The 19,178-nt window shown below is 35.1% G+C and overlaps 1 protein-coding gene across 3 annotated transcripts; it reads right to left on the reverse strand.

Annotated features, from left to right (window-relative positions):
- Window positions 1-750: 750 nt before the first annotated feature.
- On the reverse strand, window positions 751-3,707 carry LOC149173716 (3-dehydrosphinganine reductase TSC10A-like). Of its 3 annotated transcripts, none has more exons than XM_089427982.1 (5): window positions 3,481-3,707; window positions 2,959-3,300; window positions 1,789-2,052; window positions 1,522-1,675; window positions 751-1,217 (listed from the first exon to the last, which is right to left on the reverse strand). In XM_089427982.1, exons 2-5 carry the CDS (start codon window positions 3,268-3,270, stop codon window positions 838-840), a joined length of 1,110 nt encoding a protein of 369 aa, XP_089284108.1. In that variant the 5' UTR covers window positions 3,271-3,300; window positions 3,481-3,707; the 3' UTR covers window positions 751-837. The 3 variants fall into 3 exon arrangements, with proteins under 3 accessions (XP_089284108.1, XP_089284106.1, XP_089284109.1); XM_089427980.1 differs by having other exon boundaries at window positions 3,472-3,706; XM_089427983.1 differs by having other exon boundaries at window positions 1,093-1,217; window positions 1,557-1,675; window positions 3,472-3,705.
- Window positions 3,708-19,178: the final 15,471 nt, after the last annotated feature.

Consider the following 19,178-nt stretch of genomic DNA (forward strand, 5'->3'; position numbering starts at 1 on the left):
AACTAATTATGAATTCTAATTTCATGTGTGCAACATTTATTTGTTTTCCAATTTAATCAATCTTGTTTAGTATTTATTTGTTTTCAAATTTAAACGATTCATGTTATTGTGTAAAATTGTCTCTTAAATTGAAAAGAGAACAAAATTCTAATTTGACCTCTGCTTAATATTTATTTGTTATTGTGTAAAATTGTCTCTTAAATTGAAAAGAGAACAAAATTCTAATTTGACTTCTGTTTAATATTTATTTGTTAATCAATCCCGGTTCTTTTTTACAACTGTTATGTTTTGAACAATAGTTCTCATTTGTAAATCTTTACTCTAATTATTAATACAAATACAAATTGTACTTTTTTCGTATTTAAAAAAAAAAAAATAACAACAAACAAACAAATAAAACAAAACAACATGTATACATCAATAAATACCTATAACCAAATTATAATCTCTCTACTGCTGATTGCAAATAGAAGATAAAATGAAACCTTAAATCACATGATTGCAAATAGCAAATAAAATGAACCCCTAAATCACATTTTTCATTAAAAATGTAGTCATCCTATATAGCAAATAATCTTGAAAGAAGCCTAGCATGTTTTATAAATCATTATAGCTAAAAAAAGTCATACTAGAAATCTGATGTAAACAAGTCAGCCAAAGAAATTTCACATATTGCCACAGTATGAACATAAACTTCCTTAGACAGTGTTCCATAATTATCACAAAATATAATATTTTCTACATTAATACCTCCTCTAAGATGCAACATTCCATTTTGAGATGTCCATTGGCCCACTTTTTTTGAAACTACTAAAATTTTGATCGACGACCTATGCTTTAGCCTTTGGAAGAATTCAATTTGTTCAACTCAGTTTCAGCTGATCCTTCTACAGCCTTTGAATCGTTAACAAGACGATTCATCTTGTGATGATGCCACAATATGACTCCACGGATATATCCAGAAACTATGAAGCTTATCAGTCTGCAGGGAAAAATTGCTACCAATTCCATGACAGCTCTTCCAAATGACTCTGCAGGGATCAAGCCACGCGATAACGTAGCAGGAATGAATCCCATAAATCCAGATGTAACTAAAAATCTACCCTGTTTGGCAGCTCGTAATGTAGTTTTTGCAACTTCTCTTGGATGGACTCTTAGGTTTCTGTTATAGAAGCACACTTTATCCACTACATCAGCCAATCCCGCATCTATGCTGTCTGCAATTGGATAAAGCCCATAAGTAAATGCAAAATTTATATATTTGAATAAGCACAAATATGATACGTATAATGTTGTAGGGTTTATACATTCTTGGTCAGATTTTAATCATTTTTAGAAATATGTCTTCTACCATTGGCTGGAAAACTTGTAATGTTCTGATTGTAATATCTACTTTGCAGTCAAAATTTCTAATTGTCCTAATATAAATCCATGGTATTTATTCAATGACACAGAATTAAATTTTAATACTTCAATGAAAACATAGAATAATTGATACAAAATAGAAAGGTAATAACTCACCTTCTATTTCTCTAAGCATGGGAGTTTCTACATACCCTGGACACACATGAGTGACTCCAATATTGTATGGTAGCAGTTCCAGCCTCAGAGCCTCAGCAAGTCCTCTAATAGCATATTTTGTAGCAGTGTAAAGGCCATGTCCATACAACAGATACTGTTATGTACAAAACAACAATATAAGCGTCAAATACTTGAATCCCCAAACATGGATCACAAAGTAAAAAGTGGAAAAAATTCAGAAAAGATGAGTGTTAAAAGCATTGTTACCAAAGAAGAAAGTGAACCCATAAGCACAACAGTTGAGGGATTCATATTGCTCCTTTGTTTCATCAATGGCAGAGCCACACGCAGTATATACATGGTCCCAGTGAGGTTTGTCCCTATTGTAAGATCAATCTCTTTGACAGGAACTTCGTCCAAAAAGAAACTATGAGCAATTCCAGCATTGCAGACAAGTATATCAATGGGCTTCCACTCAAATGATTGTGTTACAGCCGCAGAAATTGCTTTATAGTCACTGACATCTGCAACCTGCATTAGATTGTCTATCAGTGTTAGTACACAGTGTACACCATGTTTCCCTGTTTAGATTGGTTTGTGTTAGTATATTTTCAATGCATCTAATGCACCATTATACAGGACCACATACATGAAGGGTTATGGATGACCCCACCGCTCATCAGGATTAGAATGTCTTAGGTTTTTCTCATCCTAACGAGCATGAAAAGTTAAAGCAATGCAGGATTACTTGCACACATGAAGAGTGAGTTGATGTAACATCCCCACTGAGATAAGGTGTCCAATGCCTTTGGCCTCTCTCACACAACTAGTTTCAATGCACCCTTATGTAAGAGTTGATGGATCAATCAAAAAATTAATTGCTTTGGGAAATATTCTGGAACAAAACTGTGTTATTTTTTTTTTAACTTTCCCAATTTCAGGTGAACACTTTATCATTTTAGTGACTGAAGAAAGCTCGTCAGGACAGAAAGCATTGAAAGTTAAAGAGAAGAGAGTGAAACCATAATTATAGAAAAAGAAATGATTGAATTATAGTCATGCTCTCTTCTTTTCCACATTATATAGATAGAAATGATTGAATTATAGTTGTGTTTTCTTTTTTTTACATCAACTTTCCATCTCTGAAAAAATGAAAAAATAGTTGAAGTGTTCAAGCAAACATTTCAAAAGATCTTCTCTTCCAAATCAACTTTCTATCCCTGAAAATAAGTAGAGTGTTCACACAGAACTTGACCCCTGAAAATGAGTGAAATGTTCACACAGAACTTGAGAAGTATTCCCACTCAATTTTTCTTTGGGAAATATTCCCCAAAATTATTTTTGACTGTGGAAATCTGCATGCTAACATCAAAAATAAATTGCCAATGGGTTAATTGCTGGATTGTATTCCAGACAACATTATGCAGAGTATATTACCTTGATATTAATCTTGTCTTCGTCGCACTCCACTTCTTGGATGATTTCTTCAACAGCCCTACGAAGTTTAGAAAGATTTCTTGACACCAGTGTCACGTAAGAACCCTGTGAAAGAGCCTCTTTGGCAATCTCAAGGCCAATGCCGCTTGATCCTCCTGTTATGAATACATGCTTCCTCTGCAAACTTTGAAAAGTGGGTGTTCGTCTCCATACCGAGGTACAAAAGAATGGCAGGAAGATGATGATGGTGAGGATAACCAAAAGAGCATTAGTCACCTGCAAATAATCAGCCATGGCCAGCACTGTCTGCATCCACTCTTGGAACTTGTATGTAGCAGAATCCTGAAATGTTTGGAATACACCTTTTCAGTAAAATGCCAAAACTCTGAACCAAATTAGAATAGTACTAACTAGTGATGGTATATATTTATTCACTCACGCAAAACGAAACCTATGGTAGTTCAATTGAAATAAAATGTGTCATGAAAAAAAAACCAAGAAGTTGTAACATGCATATTGCACCGTGCCGTTCTTTCCTCCGTGACCCAGGCATGGACAACAGCAAAATTTCAGGGTACTGGCTCATCTTTCTGCAGTGGGGATCGCAACTCCCGGCCTTCGTAACAAAATTTACGAACCAAGTCAGGTCGCTCCTCACCAATTATAGTAAGTGTAGTGGTTCAATTATAGTAAGTGGAGATGCAAAGGAGCAAAGCCAAGCAAACACTAATGGATATGCGATTCTATCAAAATACAGGTATTCAAGGTATTAAACTGGAATGGTACATCACATTGAATTGTTCAATCTTCGTCATTCAATACTGGTTAAAAAATATTAATCACATCAATAATCCTCTCAGCATAATGCATATTTATATATTTATCCATATTTATATATTTATAGGGTAGTATTTTTTGAATGAAAGAAAGAGAAATTATTTTAACTTCCACAAGGTTAAAGATAGTTTATGGGACAGATTGGTACTTCATTTCCTTGATGTATTCGGTCCTTTTTCTGTGAAGCTTCAAAAATAAAATGCTCCCACCAGGTTATTTTTCTATGAAGGTTATAAATGCTTGATGTATTCGGCCCTTTTTCTATGAAGCTTCAAAAATATATGCTCCCACTAGATTATTTTGCATATTTATATATTTATAGGGTTGTATTTTTTGGAAAGAAAGAAAGAAAAATTATTTTAACGTCCATGAGGTTAAAGATAGTCTATGGGACAGATTGCTTCTTCTTTATTTGCTTGATGTATTCGGCCCTTTTTCTGTTGAGCTTCAAAATAAATACTTCCAGACTAAATAGATTATCCCAAGAGCTAGCTGCCAATCTTCTAATTTGTAGGATTATCTTCTGAAATCTCTATAAATATTTATGAATCATTTAATTTGTCATTTTTATAGACATTTATTAACCATTTAATTTGTCATTTTTTAATTTATATTTGTCATTTTTTATAGAAATTTACTAGTCATTTAATTTGTCATCTTTTAATTTATATAATTAATTTGTCATCTCTTTAATTTATATAATTAATTTGTCATCTCTTTAATTTATATGATTATTCCTATATGTTTACATTTACCAACAATTTAATTTATAAACCATTTAATTTATCATCTCTTTAATTTATATCACTATTTTTATATGTTTACATTTACCAACAATTTAATTTATATCTCTATACTCTTAAAAGTCTTTCACATTTATCAACCATTTAATTTATATAATTACTCTCTCATATACTTATCGATATTAAGACTAATTAACTAATAAATAACTTAACAACCATATCTATAAATCCCACACATATGTTCCAACTTAGTCACATGGATTTAATATAGCCATGAACCTGTGGTTTTGTGGTTTCTACATGTGGCATGAGTTCTTCATTATCACATGGTACACAGCAGGGAAGCTATCGACATGTCACTGGATACAACTATGAATCATACAGACGGTGTGCATGCAAGTGCTCCACCTGTGATCGAAAACAACCATGAAGGCTTTGATCCGTGTCAATTTTTATGAGACTCTGCTTCCATATATTCAAGTTCCCAAGAACAGTAAAATATGTGAGATAGGATGATCTTGCCAGCCATTGCTTTAATGGAGGCCAGTGATGCTCACAAATCTTTAACCACGTGGCAATAACATCTCCACCTGTTCACCAAGTACAACCAGCAAAATAATAATAAAATAGGTTGTCAATTCATTTGTCAAATGGTTCTTGGCGCTATTGTTTCTACGGCTTTCCATTTGCCTTTAATGCTATGCAACTTGACTTTAATGCTTTGCATGAATTTTTGCATACATGGCTGTATGCTGGAAACTTTATGATTTTTTTTAAATATATTTTAAATAATAGTGAATCTATAATTTATTAGAGTAATTTGAAGAAAGTTTATGGTCAAACTTTTCTCAGTAATTTAGAGTAATATAGATAAGATAAGGATCCATTATTTTGACTGTCATTATAATACCCAAAATATATTTTAAGAGTTATGATCTCTGAGTTTAGGTTTAGAATCCATCACATCACATCAAATTATTTGTGTTGAAGTTTCAAACCAACCATGCAATTCATTTTAGGACAAATGAATATGAACCAAAGTTTAAAAATTATGATTTAGTAAAAGCAGAGATGTTTCAACTCCACTTGAGTGGAATCTACCCAAGTGTCCATGTAGATAGGAGAACAAACAATGCGCCCAACCACTTAACCTAAAAATTTAAAATTGATAGTAAAAACAAATAAAATTATGAATAAAAATATTCAATTTCAATTAGATAGAAGAACAAACTGCACTCTCAACTCCATTGTAGTTGAATCTATTCAAGTGTCCATGTGGATAGGTAAACAAACAATATGCCCAACCACTTAAGCTAAAAAAATTAGAATCCACAACAAAAACAATTAAAATTATGAATAGAATATTCAATTTCAGGTAGATAAGAGAACAAACGGCACTCTCAACTGCTCAAGCTAAAAAATTTAAAATTGATTTAAAATATATATAAAAAATTATAGATACAAGTATTTGGATTTGATGCTTAATTATTTAAATTACCCATCATAAATTCCAGTGACTAGTTTATAGAGGAAAGTTAAACTTAATAAGATGATTTGCCAAATGGTTTTTGGTGTTGGTGTTTATTTGGATTTTGATTTAACTATATTTTAAGTGAATAAAAAATTAGTGACTAATTTATAAAAAAAAGTTAAACTTAAAAAGATGACTTTGAAAAATTCATCTATTTCAAATTCACTTAGTAAAAAGACTCTGTAAATTGATGTATAAGATGAAATGAAATACCATATTAATAATGCAAACTAACTCACATCTATTTTAGCTAAAAGTACAAATTATTCATATTATATGCACTTTTAATGTAAAAAATTGATAATTTATTTGCCCAATCCACCAACCTTACAATGTTAAATATTAATCATTTATCTAAATTTACAATGACAAATGAGCTACATCTATCATAATATGTTTCTCCTTTAAAAATAATTTCTCTTTCAAAAATATAATTAACACTTATATATTTATATAAAATATAAAATTATATATAGTTTACAAATAAAATAAATTTAAAATTCCAAATTTATTTATATATTTTTCTATAACATAGTTTCAAGTAGAGGGAAAAACATAGATTTCAAAATCTTTCATATTTGGTTAAGCCTTATCTTTTTAAGGGAACATCATTATCTTTTTATTGGGGTTAAGTGTTAAAAATATAATCTATGTGGTTAACTAAGTTAGTATTTCATTTAGTTGTTAGATAGTTTTAAATTTGTTCGTCTTATATATTACTAAAAGTTTTTAGTCTATTGTAGAATTTATTTAACAGTGAGAAGGGTGAGCAATATCTAACGAGTTTCCAATTGGTTTTCATTTATGTCTATGCTTTCAAGTTTAACATGGTACCAAAGTAGGCATAAGAATCTTCACAAAAGTGAAGATCGGATTGTGAAGGAGAGTGCCAAAAGCACAGATCAAGGGTTTAAAGGAAAGTTGTCCACAGAGGAGTTGATTGTTGTAAACAAGGAACAACCACCATATATAGGAAGCTCGGACCATTTACTGAAACTAGGAGAATGGTGGTCTTGATTAACATCAAACCCTAGCAAGTGAAAGAGTCGTTGTTTGATGGAAAGAAAGGAGTCATTACCATCTACCAAGGAGAGTTGCATCCAATCCCAAAGATGAAGCACCATGTATGTCCAACTTGCAAAATTTGTGTTCATTATAACGCGGGATCCTAAGTTGCCTAAGTATGGTATTGAGGCGGTAATTTTTTTGTGTGTGGTTGCAAGAATATTAGAGAGAGAAAAAAATTGGAATTATAATAAATTTAATGGCTTTTACAAGTAATCTAAGGTAGATGTAGGGACCAATTCTTATTCGCAAGAACTATGAGTTACGGTGTATGAGAGAAAAAACCTTCTTACAAGTACAGGGATGTTGGGAACCACTAGAGAATGAGTTCTCAGAGCCTGATCAAGCAACTTTGAAAGCTATGTCTAATGCCCAGAAAAATCAACTTGTAGATATGAGAAAAAAGGAGGACAAGTCCAAATGTTAGACCTAGAGTTTAGTAGATGACTATTTTTTTTCCAATATAATGGGAACCTCCAATGGGAAGCAAGATTGAAATATACTAGAGTTAGAATATCATGTAATGATAAAGAGAATAGTATGAAGCTTAGAACCCTTAAGAAAGAGTTTGGAACATTGAAGATGAAGGAGGCAAAGAACAATGACCAATTCTTGACTAGAGTGATGGAAGTTCTAAATCAACTCAAAACACATGGAGAGAAAATTGAAGATCAGGAAATTGGGGAAAATTTCTCATAAGCTTATGTAAGTTTGAGATTGTTGTCATTGCCATAGAGGTTCAAAGATATATCCAAACTAACAGCAAAAGGACTAATGGGATCTCTTTTGTTTGATAAATCAAGAATTAAAATGGACAAGGAGTCCTTAGAATATGCCTTCAAGACTCTGTCATCCACTGGTAGAGGCAAAGGCAAAGATCAAAGAGGCAAAAATAATCATCAATCAAAAGGAAGAACTATACCAGATTAGTTACGGTAATCAAATTAACCTAGTCATACTTAGAAATCAGAGGGGAAGAGGTAGAAGATGGACAAACAAGTCCAAGGTACAATGTTATTACTACAAAATGTATGGCCACTATGAAAGTGAATGCAAAATTCAAATCCAAATAAGGGAAAAGCTAATGTCTCCAAAACTGAAGAAGGGACATATGAATCATTGTTCATCTCATGTAAAATCACTGAAGAAGGTCACCACAAGGATCATTGATTGCAACAATCACATTACAAATAACAAGAAGTAGTGTTCTGAAATTAATAGCTTTGTTCAATATGAAATTACTTTAGGAGATGATTATCATGTCAAGGCCATAGGAAAAGGTGTTATTTCTTTCCTAACTAAGAAAAATGAGAAGAAAGATATTCTTGATGTCTTTTATGTACCAAATATTAAACATAATATATTAAGTATTAGACAATTAAGTCAACATGATTATGATGTTATATTCAAAGACTCCACATGCACAATCTTAAATAAGTGACATATTAGAAGACTTTCCACAAAGGTCCAAATGAATAAGAATAGAGTGTTTCCATTGAATCTGAGAAGTGTAAATATGTCATAATCATATGCACGATATGTCTCAAGCTTTGATGAGACTTGTTTGTGGCATCTTAGATATAGTCACCTACCTTTTAGGAGGCTTAGTCTCTTGCAAAAACAATCAATGGTTAAGGGACTTCCCATATTGAATGAGAAAACCAGCACTTATGAAAGTTGCATTCTTGGAAAGCATAAAAGAGACATTTTTCTGAAAGCATCCTATAGAGCCAAGGAAAACATAGAACTTGTCCACAAATATCTATGTGGACCCATGCAAACTCTGTGCATTGGTGGACATTTTTATTTTTAACATACATTGGTAATTTCAGAAAGAAAGTTTGGGTGTATTCATGAAAAACAAATCAAATACATTCACAAAGTTTAAATATATAAGGCTATAGCACAAAAGCAAAGTGGCCAATATGTCAAATTGCTTAGATCAGATGGATGAGGAGAGTGTGACTCAAAGGAGCTCACAATTGGTTGTAGAAAAAAGGGAAGTAGAAGGAAGTTCACCAGGAAATATACTACACAACTCAATGGAGTGACTGAGCAAAAGAATCAAATATTATGAACATGGCAAGGAATATGCTCAAAGCTAGAAATTTCCCTACTAATTTTGGGGATGAGGTTGTTGCTTGTTCAATCTACATATTTAACCAATCTCAAGCAAATAGTGTGAAATATAAAATGCCTAAATAAGCATGAAGTGACACAATGTCAAGTGTTTCTCATTTCATTATTTTTGGTTATATTACCTATACACATGTCCCAGAATAGCTAAGGAGCAAAATTGAGAAGGGGAGTGAAAAATGCATGTATAGTGAATAATCCAAAGCCTACATACTATATAATCTAGTGACTAATAAATTTGTGGTCAATAGAAATGTAAAATTCTTAGAGGAAAAATCTTGGAATGATCAAGATAATGAAGCAATGGGTAGGAGAAATCCATCTCTCCCAATAGATGAATATATGGGAATATCAACATAGCAAGTCCCTCCACCAATATTCCCAAAGTTACAAGTGTAAAGACAAGAAGATATTTCTTCTTCCAACAAAGAGTTAGTGGATTTGAGAAATAGTCCTTCTTCTAGTAGTGAATCAGTGAATTCGGTGAGAAATTAGAAAAAAAGAGCTTAAGGGAAATATGTGAGCAGTATGATAAAATTGATCAACAAGCTCATTTTGATCTGAAGTAAACCCTTGGACACATTTTCCCATTAAAGACTATACAACCAACCACGTGAAACTAAATAAAATTATCCTCATGTAAATTTATTGGTGTGTAAACAAAATGTGGTAGAAGTGTTTTCTTTTGGTTCATACTATCAATTATCAAACCAAAGTATTTAATTGAAATATCATAACACTTATTTTGATGCTTTTACAATATTTTCCTTTCACTTGATTGTTGATTGTGATGTTCTTGAAGGGACAATGGAATCTACACATAACATAAAAACAACCTACTATCAACTATTCAATTGTCACAAATGATGTTTTAAATGCATACCTCTTTGTTAAAATTGGAAACTAGAGCCAAATTCCACCTTGGGACAACTCATTTGATGGAGATGACGATTTGCATTGAATTCCTCTTTTCAAGAGGACCAAAATTGATATAAATATCATCTAATTTGGACAAGCAGAAGTGTGTTACCACATCATTATATAGGCTCATGAAACCCAATGGACGTGTCACTTCACCCTCATCGACTTGTATACAAGTGACCTCTCACCTCATTTGGCATCATCATCACTCACACATTCTTCTCTCTCCTTCTCTCATTGGTTCGTACATCTATTGATCATTCTCTCTCTCACACACGTGTGGTAAAGGGGGTCAAATTTTTGGACATAATTACAGGGCCAAAATTTTCAAACTTGTATGCATTTAACCAGCATTGACTTGGACTTTTTGGGCATCCTTTGACTTCAATTTTCAAGGTAAATTTCTATCTCAGCAAGCCGCATTTTTTAGCATAGAAATCGAGGCAAAAGAAGGACTTTGACCTATGTTGATCGCAAGGTTGACTTCAGGTTGACCAAGTTTGAATACATAATTTATGATTGGTTTGGGTTGACTTTGATCACTACTGGAGGCCGATTTTGACTTCCTTTGACCAAGATTCAAAGGATAAGTTTGATTGTTGTGTTGACCATCTTTGACTTTCTAGTTAGGGTTGAGTTTGACTGCAGTTGAATGCAGATTTGACAAGGTTGTTTTGACTTTTATTTGGCAAGTCAATTTTGACTTTTGTACTTTCTCTCTCTTTTTTGAACATTTGATATAATAATAAGAAGAATTGATCAAAGGGTTTTCCCCACATTGGTGTTTTTCCCTAGCACCTGCCAAAACTAGCGTCCTCTTGTCTTGGCTTATCTTCTACATTTTATTTTATGTTCTATCTACAGTTATTGTCAATGAGATTTATGGTTAATGTGATTTCTATTCGAAACTAATTTGGAAATTTTCATTGGGTTGCTTAATGTCAAGCCAGGAGTAAATCCAAACTTGGCAGAAAAACTCAGAAAAACTGATTGGTGTATTATTCCATAGGTAACCCATTGTTATATACAATAGGGAGTGATTGTTCAGTTCATCTCCTGATGACTGTTCACCTTCCCAATTTATTTATTTACATAAAATTCCCAATCATGAAGATTAGGTGTCAACATTCCCCCCCTTAATCTGAAGGGATGTTGGTGAGTCCAAGCATCATTCTGAATCGTCCAAGCTTTTCCTTTCCAAGTGCTTTGGTGAAGATGTCTGCAATTTGCTCATTTGTGGAACAATGACGGAGATGGATTGTTTTGGCCTCAACATGATGTCGGATCAGATGATATTTAGTATTGATGTGCTTAGTACGATCATGGAACTTTGGGTTCTTGGCCAACTTTATTGCAGAGGTGTTATCAATCATGAGTGGAGTTGATTGTACTTGTTTTACCTGCAAATCTTCAAGAATTTTCCTGAGCCACAAAATTTCTTTCGTTGCTTCAGCTGCTGCCACGTATTCTACTTCTGTTGTGGAATCTGCTGGAACTGATTGTTTGCGTGATCTCCAAGAGACAGCTCCTGATCCAAGACTCATAGCATATCCTGAAGTAGATACTCCAGTTTCTTTGTCTCCATCGAAGTCTGAATCAGAGTATCTAATTAAGCTGAAGTCGTCCACCTGTGTATACTTGATTCCAAGGTCTTGAGTTCCCTTCAAGTATCTTAGAACTCTTTTTGCAGCAGACCAATGTCCCTCACAAGGCTTTTGCATGAACCTAGAGAGGATTCCAACAGTAAATGAAATGTCTGGTCTGGTAGTAGTGAGGTAGATGAGACTTCCTACAAGTTGTCTATACTTTGTTGCATCCTCAAATTCCTTTCCTTCAATAGATGTGAGTTTTAAGTTTTGTTCCATTGGAGTAGAAAGAGGATTGCACTCTGTCATGCCAAATCTGTTTAACAAATCTCCATTGTATTTCTTTTGAGAAAGAAATATGGATTTTGGATGTTGGGTTACTTCAATGCCAAGATAGTAATGAACATAGCCCAAATCAGTCATTTCAAAACTTTTTCCTAATTCTTTCTTTATGGATGCAATATAGCTTTCATTGTTCCCTGTCATTAAAAGATCATCTACATATACCACAAGATATACAACTGTTTTGCCAACTTTCTTGACAAATAAAGTTGCATCATCAAGATCAAAATGATTGAAGTTGAGTTTCAGAAGATGCTCAGTTAGTTTTTCATACCAGGCTCGTGGTGCTTGTTTGAGGCCATACAAGGACTTCACAAGTTTGCATACTTTATGTTCATGTCCTTTCACAGCAAATCCTTCAGGATGGGACATAAAAACATTCTCTTTTAGATCTCCATTCAAGAATGCAGTTTTTACATCCATTTGATGGACTTTCCAACCGTTCTGAGCTGCTAGTGCAAAGAGTGTCCGGATGCTGGCCCATTTTGCTGTGGGGGAAAACGTTTCCTCATAATCGGCCCCTTCCTTTTGTGCAAAACCTTTTGCCACAAGCCTAGCTTTGTGCTTGTCAAGTGAGCCATCAGCTTTGTACTTGTTCTTGTAGACCCACTTGCAGCCAATTGGTTTGGTTCCAAATGGAGGATCAACCAGCTTCCAAGTGCCATTCTTTATGAGGGCATCATACTCCTTTTGCATCGCTTCTTTCCATTCATCATGAGAAGCAGCTTGTTTGAAGGAAGTTGGTTCAAAATCTGTAGACAAGTTCAATTCACAATCATAAGTAACATCCACATCAACATGTGAATTAGAGTCATCTACGTCACCTCCATCTTGTCGGTTTGTATTTCTGGTTCCTGTTTTTCCAATTTCATCAGGATGAACACTTTCAAGTGTCTTTGTCAGCCACTTTGGGGGACCTTTCTGAGATGGTCCAGGTTGCTTTGTTGATTGAGTTGGGACTGAATCAAGATTGAGTCTCCAAATTCTATCAATTATATCACTTAAAGGATCATCCGTTGTTGGAGTTTCATGCAGAGGAGATTGTTCTTTAGAAGAAGATTCCACATGTTGATCTAGTATAGGAATCCCCCCTTCAAGATGTGGAATCTGATTATCAAACTCTTGAAATGATTTCGTTTTTGTGAATCTATCCAAGCGATCAAGTTGCCGCTCAACAACATTGTCAGATTTGGATGATTCAAGAAAAATGACATCTCTAGATACAAAAAACTTTTTATTTACTTCATCATAGAGACGGTATGCTTTAGAGGTGTTTGAATACCCCAGGAAGATACACTTACGACTTCTAGCACCAAGTTTGTTTCTATGTACCTTTGGTATTAAAGCATAACAGGTGGAACCAAAGACCCTGAGATGTTTTACCGAAGGAACATGTCCATACGACAATTCATAAGGAGTCTTGTTTCTTATAGCATTAGATGGACATCTATTCTTTATATATGCAACACATAGAACAGCATCAGCCCAAAACATTATCTTTACATTTTTGAAGAAAAGCATGGATCGTACCATATTCAAAATTTTTCTATTCATTCTTTCTGCTACACCATTCTGTTGGGGATTATAAGGTACAGTTGTTTGATGTTTGATCCCATGTTGGCGAAGATAGTTTTCAAATTCATTTGATGTATATTCTTTTCCATTATCAGTGCGAATAGACCCAATATGAGATTGCGCATCAGTTTCAATCCATTTATGAAAATTCTTGAATGTTTGAAAAGCATCAAATTTGTTCTTCAATAAATAAACCCAACACATTCTGGTGTAATCATCAATAAATGTCATGATATATTTATTTCCATTTGCAGAAGGAACAGGCATTGGACCACATAAATCTGAATGAATGAGTTCAAGCTTCCTATGTGCTCTTGAATGTGAATCATGAAAAGACTGTTTGCTATGCTTTCCTAGAATGCAAGCATCACATTGCTTATGTTTCCTAGGAATTGTAGGCAAACCAGCAACACCATTTTTCTTCAATAAGCGGAGACTGTCATAGTTTAAATGTCCAAATCTAGCATGCCATAATAAACTTGATGGAAGTGTACCTTCTTCATGATGAGAAATATATGAGAAATGTTGTGCATGAGCAGAGGTTCCTTGCAGTTTGAGAAGTCTTTCTTCTTCTATTCCCCTCATGACAATTGAGTGGTCAGATGCTTTTCTTACCTCAAGCTTTCCATCAAACATATGAATGGAGTGACCTTGCTGGCGGATGTGGACCAAGGACAGCAAGTTTCTCTTGAGCTATGGGAGATATAGAACATGATCCATAAGAAAGTCTGGAAGACCAGGCAGTTTAAGCCTGATTGTGCCAAGCCCTGATGGCTTGATTTTTGACTGATCTGCAAAGTATACTGCTCCATCAACATTGTCAGTGAAATCTTCAAAAAAATCCTTCCTATGAGTCATATGACAGGTTGCTCCTGAATCAAGCAACCAATCATTTTTCGAAGAAGCAAGTGAAGCATTAAACAAATCTTCATTTACTCCAATGTTACATTGTGCCTCAATATAGTGAGCGGATTCAGGTGCTTTACCTTTGTCTGTATCATCAGTTTTACCTTTCTGCTGGTTTCTTTTCTGCTCAATTTTGTCCCATGGTAGCTTGCATGTAGAAGCATCATGTGATCCATTTCGTTTGCAGCGAATGCAATGCAGATCTGCTTTTTCTGCTTGAGAATGTCTGCCCCCCCTGCCTCTAAAGTATCTTCCTCTTCCTCTTCGTCCACCTCTTCCTCTTGTAGAATCTTGAGCAGGATGCTTTTCTTTATGAGCAAGGCAAACAGTCTCTTCAGAAGATTCAGGGACTGTCTTCTTTCCAAAGGCTTTCTCTCTTTCAGCAAACTTTTTCACAAGAGAGTCAAAGGTTATATCTTTAAGATTTCCATTTGCTTGTAAAGACTCAAGATAATTGGAGTAAGTAGGGTAGAGTGCCTTGAGAAAAGCAATAAGAGGAATATCCAGCTCAACCTTAGTGGATTTGATATCATGCATTATGGATTTTACTTCAGATGCAAGAGCAAGAGGATCATTATTTTTCAGTTCAAGAGTGAAGAGTTTAATCATGAGTTGAACAACTTCAAGTGCAGAATGTGAGTCATAGAGTTCTTTCAGTTTTTGTAAAGCTTCAAAGGCAGTTGAATATGATGAAATATGGCGACTTACTTCTTCATTTACAGATGCTGCGATTAATGCATAGGCTTTGCTGTTCTTATTTTCCCAAATGACGAGCTCTTTGTCTGATGTAGGCTGCACTGGGTCTTTGTCTTCTTCTCCGACACACACTCCTTTCCACAACTCATTGTAGATGAGGGTGTGTTTTACCATCCGGGACCATTCAGGATAGTTCTCCTTGCCAGTGAGAACTATTCCCACCATGGATATGATTGAATGCATTCTGTAAAAAAAAAAAACTTCTGCTGATAGAGAAACAATATATATGTTATACCTTCCACTTCTCAAGCATATAACATATTGCCATAAAAATTAATAAAATTTCATTCCACGCTCACCCCACCAATGAAACAGCAGCATTTGAAAATGTTATTTGACACCATTCACCATACAATATTCACACCTCTGTATATTGACCAGACTTTAAAAGAGGCAAAATATTATTCAGTCCAGCGCAACAAAATAACGATAAATTAAAATGGTGTATAAAATGTAAATCTCAATGTCGCTTGTTCAAGTCTCACCCCAACCATTATTGTCTCGAGCATCCAAGAGTTCTTGATCGTTTGGATTAATCACTTCATGAATGCTTTTCAGATTTACAGGAAAGCAACCACCTGGTAAGCGAGCTCCACAGTTAACCTAACCATGTGTCCACAAGCATATTTACCAGCGCATCCCCACCGTCTTCTGGAACGCACCCCACGGACCGAAGCATCAGCTATCAACACACGCCACCACCCTTTTCTTGAACACCCGCGGCAGTACGCATGTCAACCTCAGCACCAACACTAGACATGGGGATTGATTACAACGATGTGCAAAGCTCGCCTGCTTGACACTGTGACCCCAATTCCTCACTTTCACTGACAGAGACCATCCATCGATAACCTTTCCATCGTTTCATAGGAATCCATTAATAGCAATCGCTATGATGTATCGTGGCACAATAAAGTTCATAGATCCTGATGGGAATACGAGGCGTGTAATCGTTCGGAGGAGATCAAGGGATCGTCCTGCAATACGTTTTTCACGATTCATAAACAAAAATATCCGCCCAATGTTTCAGCTAAACAATGAGGCGATTGTACGTGTAACGTTTGAAAGAGATGGGGATGTGGTAATGGTAGAGAATGAAATGAGATGACAAATGACTCGACTAGAAGTGCGTTCAATGGTAACCAGTAAGATATGCATTAACGCTGAATAGCTCAGTGCTCAATTCAATATGGACGCTGAAACGGTAAGATACGCTCATAAAAAAAATAATGCACAGTCTCTGTATAGTTTTACAAAATTGGGACAGAAAAATATCAGATAACGCAGGCGTTCAAACCAGGCAGTGCGCAGTCTCAGGCGTTCATGTTAGTCAGAGAGCGCAGAGATACCATGTCAGAGGAATATCAGACAGAGAGCGTAGGGATGGCAGACAGAAGCAGGTAAGGTAATCAGTTATTGAATTATATGGGGAGCAGTGGAGCAGACCAGGAGTTACAAGGACATAAAGGCTAAAAAAAGGAGCTGGCTCTGATACCATGTCAGGCCAAGAGTAACTCCAGACTTGGCAGAAAAACTCAGAAAAACTGATTGGTGTATTATTCCATAGGTAACCCATTGTTATATACAATAGGGAGTGATTGTTCAGTTCATCTCCCGATGACTGTTCACCTTCCCAATTTATTTATTTACATAAAATTCCCAATCATGAAGATTAGGTGTCAACACTTAATGTACATTGAAGTAATTGTGTTAAGAATAGAGCATACCATTGTTAACCAAATTTAACATGGTATCAGAGCGCAGGTGAAGACAAAGCTCGAGCAAGAGAGAGAAAATAAATCACCAAGAAAGATTTATTGGACAAGTTTCAATGGCTTATTCATCTTACTTCAAGACTAAGGACAAGCTCAATGACAAATTTGACTATCATGCATGGAATATGACTTTGGACCTGACTTTGGAGGAGCATGAAGTATTGGACTATGTGTAGGGAAAAGTGGTGGAGCCTCCTTCAAATGCAGCAATTGCTTCTATGACGAAGTTTAGAAAAGGTTAGGTCAAAGCAAAGAAAATTTTGGGTTGACTCTATTTAAAAGCATTTGGTTTCCTATATTTCTTATTTGGGAACCTCTAAGAATATATATGATAAGCTAGTTGGGATGCTCAAAGTGAACAATGCAAATCAATTCCTCTTGCTCAAAAACAAGTTGAAGAACATTAAGATGGATAAAGGTGTTGAAACCACTCAGCCATATTAAACACACACAGCAAATTAACACACAATAATCAAACCAACAACACACAAAAGACAAAATCGCGGAAAAGGCAAAGAGCCATCATGTGGTCTCTCATGCTCATGTAAATCTCTCTTATTCAAATAATTTAATAATACATTTAAATACATGAGCAAGTGGTCTTAAGATAGTGCATCTATCTTAGACTCACTTGGTTGAGACAATTTCTCAACTTACACACTAATTTAGGAGAACTAGTTGGAGAGAATCTCTCCTCCTAACTAAACTCCTTAGTTTGAGAAACTAACTCTCATGATTTAATTTAATTAATTATTTTATTTGGATTTATAATTGTTTTTAAGAGAGTGAGGCTAACATTCCCCCCCTCAATGATAAATCCAAAAAGAACAAGGAACCATCTTCCAAGTTCTCAAGTTGCTCCTCAAAAATCATTTGCCTAAAAAAACCGCCAAATATGGATGTTGGAAAAAACTCAAATCTGAAGAGAACATGAATCAGCTGCATGCCTGATTCCTCTTTCAATGTCACTTGACAACTCCATCATGTGCCAAGCTGCCCACTGGCGTATTTGCTGATGATGATCGCCCACTAGCTTATGACTTTTAAAAACAACTCACTGTTTCTTTTGTTGTGCTTGAAAAACTACTCATTTCACCTTTTGTTGTTGATGCCCACTAGCTGATTTGAAGATGCCCACTGGCTACTTCGTTGATGTTGTCGAGACTTTCAATCTGACAACCACTTGCCAATTTCATTGACATTTTCCCCCCTTTGTCAGCTAAAAGGAGAGACAATCATCTGCATTTGATATCTGAACTCCCCCCCTTCAAGTGTAGGAGAGATTCACTGTTGTACTCCCCCATTCAATTGCACGAGAGTACCATCGTCATTTGACTGTTGGCTGCAATTTGTGTGAGTGAATCTGATTGTAAAACTTGTACAATATTCTAGTTGTGGATGACCATTCCCAGGGATCAATCCATGAATAATTTATCTTCAATATGGCTGACTATTGTTTTTTGTTGCATTTCTCTGATGAATGATTTGTCTTGCCACAATGGTGACAAGGATGGAGATCAAAACATTGATCTTCCAGATGACCGGTTCTTTGACAATGAGAACATTTCGGTTTGTCTGCAACTTGAGTTGGCATGCATTTCTGTTTGTCTGCACTTTCAGTTTGTGTGCATTGATGTCTGCCTGCAAGTTGCAAAGAACTTGCTGAGGTGACATGGTCAAGTAATTTGGCACTAACGAACTGAATGGGCTTTGAATAATTAGGGATATGTAAGGTGTCATCATCTTTGACATATCCTAGGCCGCATCAATTTCGATTACTTTCGATTTATTCCCATGGCTTGATGATGGGTTTGGAAGAAAGTTGCACTGGAACAACTTCAACACTTGAAGCTAGTTGTGTTAATGAGTTTGAATGATCAGCTATATTTAGAAAAGACTTGGAAGCAACATGCTTCTCTTGCAACTCAATTCTCTGCAGTTGCGATTCTAGTTGAAGGCACTCAATCGTTTCATGTGCATGTTGTATATGCACTTGAATGTCAGCAAGAGTGGTTTTGCTAATGTGCACCATGTCATTGGATGATGA

This window comes from Pinus tabuliformis, chromosome 4_2 (assembly GCF_031772625.1).
Source record: "Pinus tabuliformis cultivar Carrire ecotype Pingquan chromosome 4_2, CPIR1, whole genome shotgun sequence".
Lineage (NCBI taxonomy): Eukaryota > Viridiplantae > Streptophyta > Pinopsida > Pinales > Pinaceae > Pinus > Pinus tabuliformis.

Coding starts and splice junctions, on each gene's coding strand:
- LOC149173716 (XM_089427982.1), bottom strand. CDS start 3,270: ATGCAGACAGTGCTGGCCATGGCTGATTATTTGCAGGTGACTAATGCT. Junction 2,053..2,958: donor AAGACAAGATTAATATCAAG/GTAATATACTCT, acceptor AATCTAATGCAG/GTTGCAGATGTCAGTGACTA. Junction 1,676..1,788: donor TGGGTTCACTTTCTTCTTTG/GTAACAATGCTT, acceptor TGTACATAACAG/TATCTGTTGTATGGACATGG.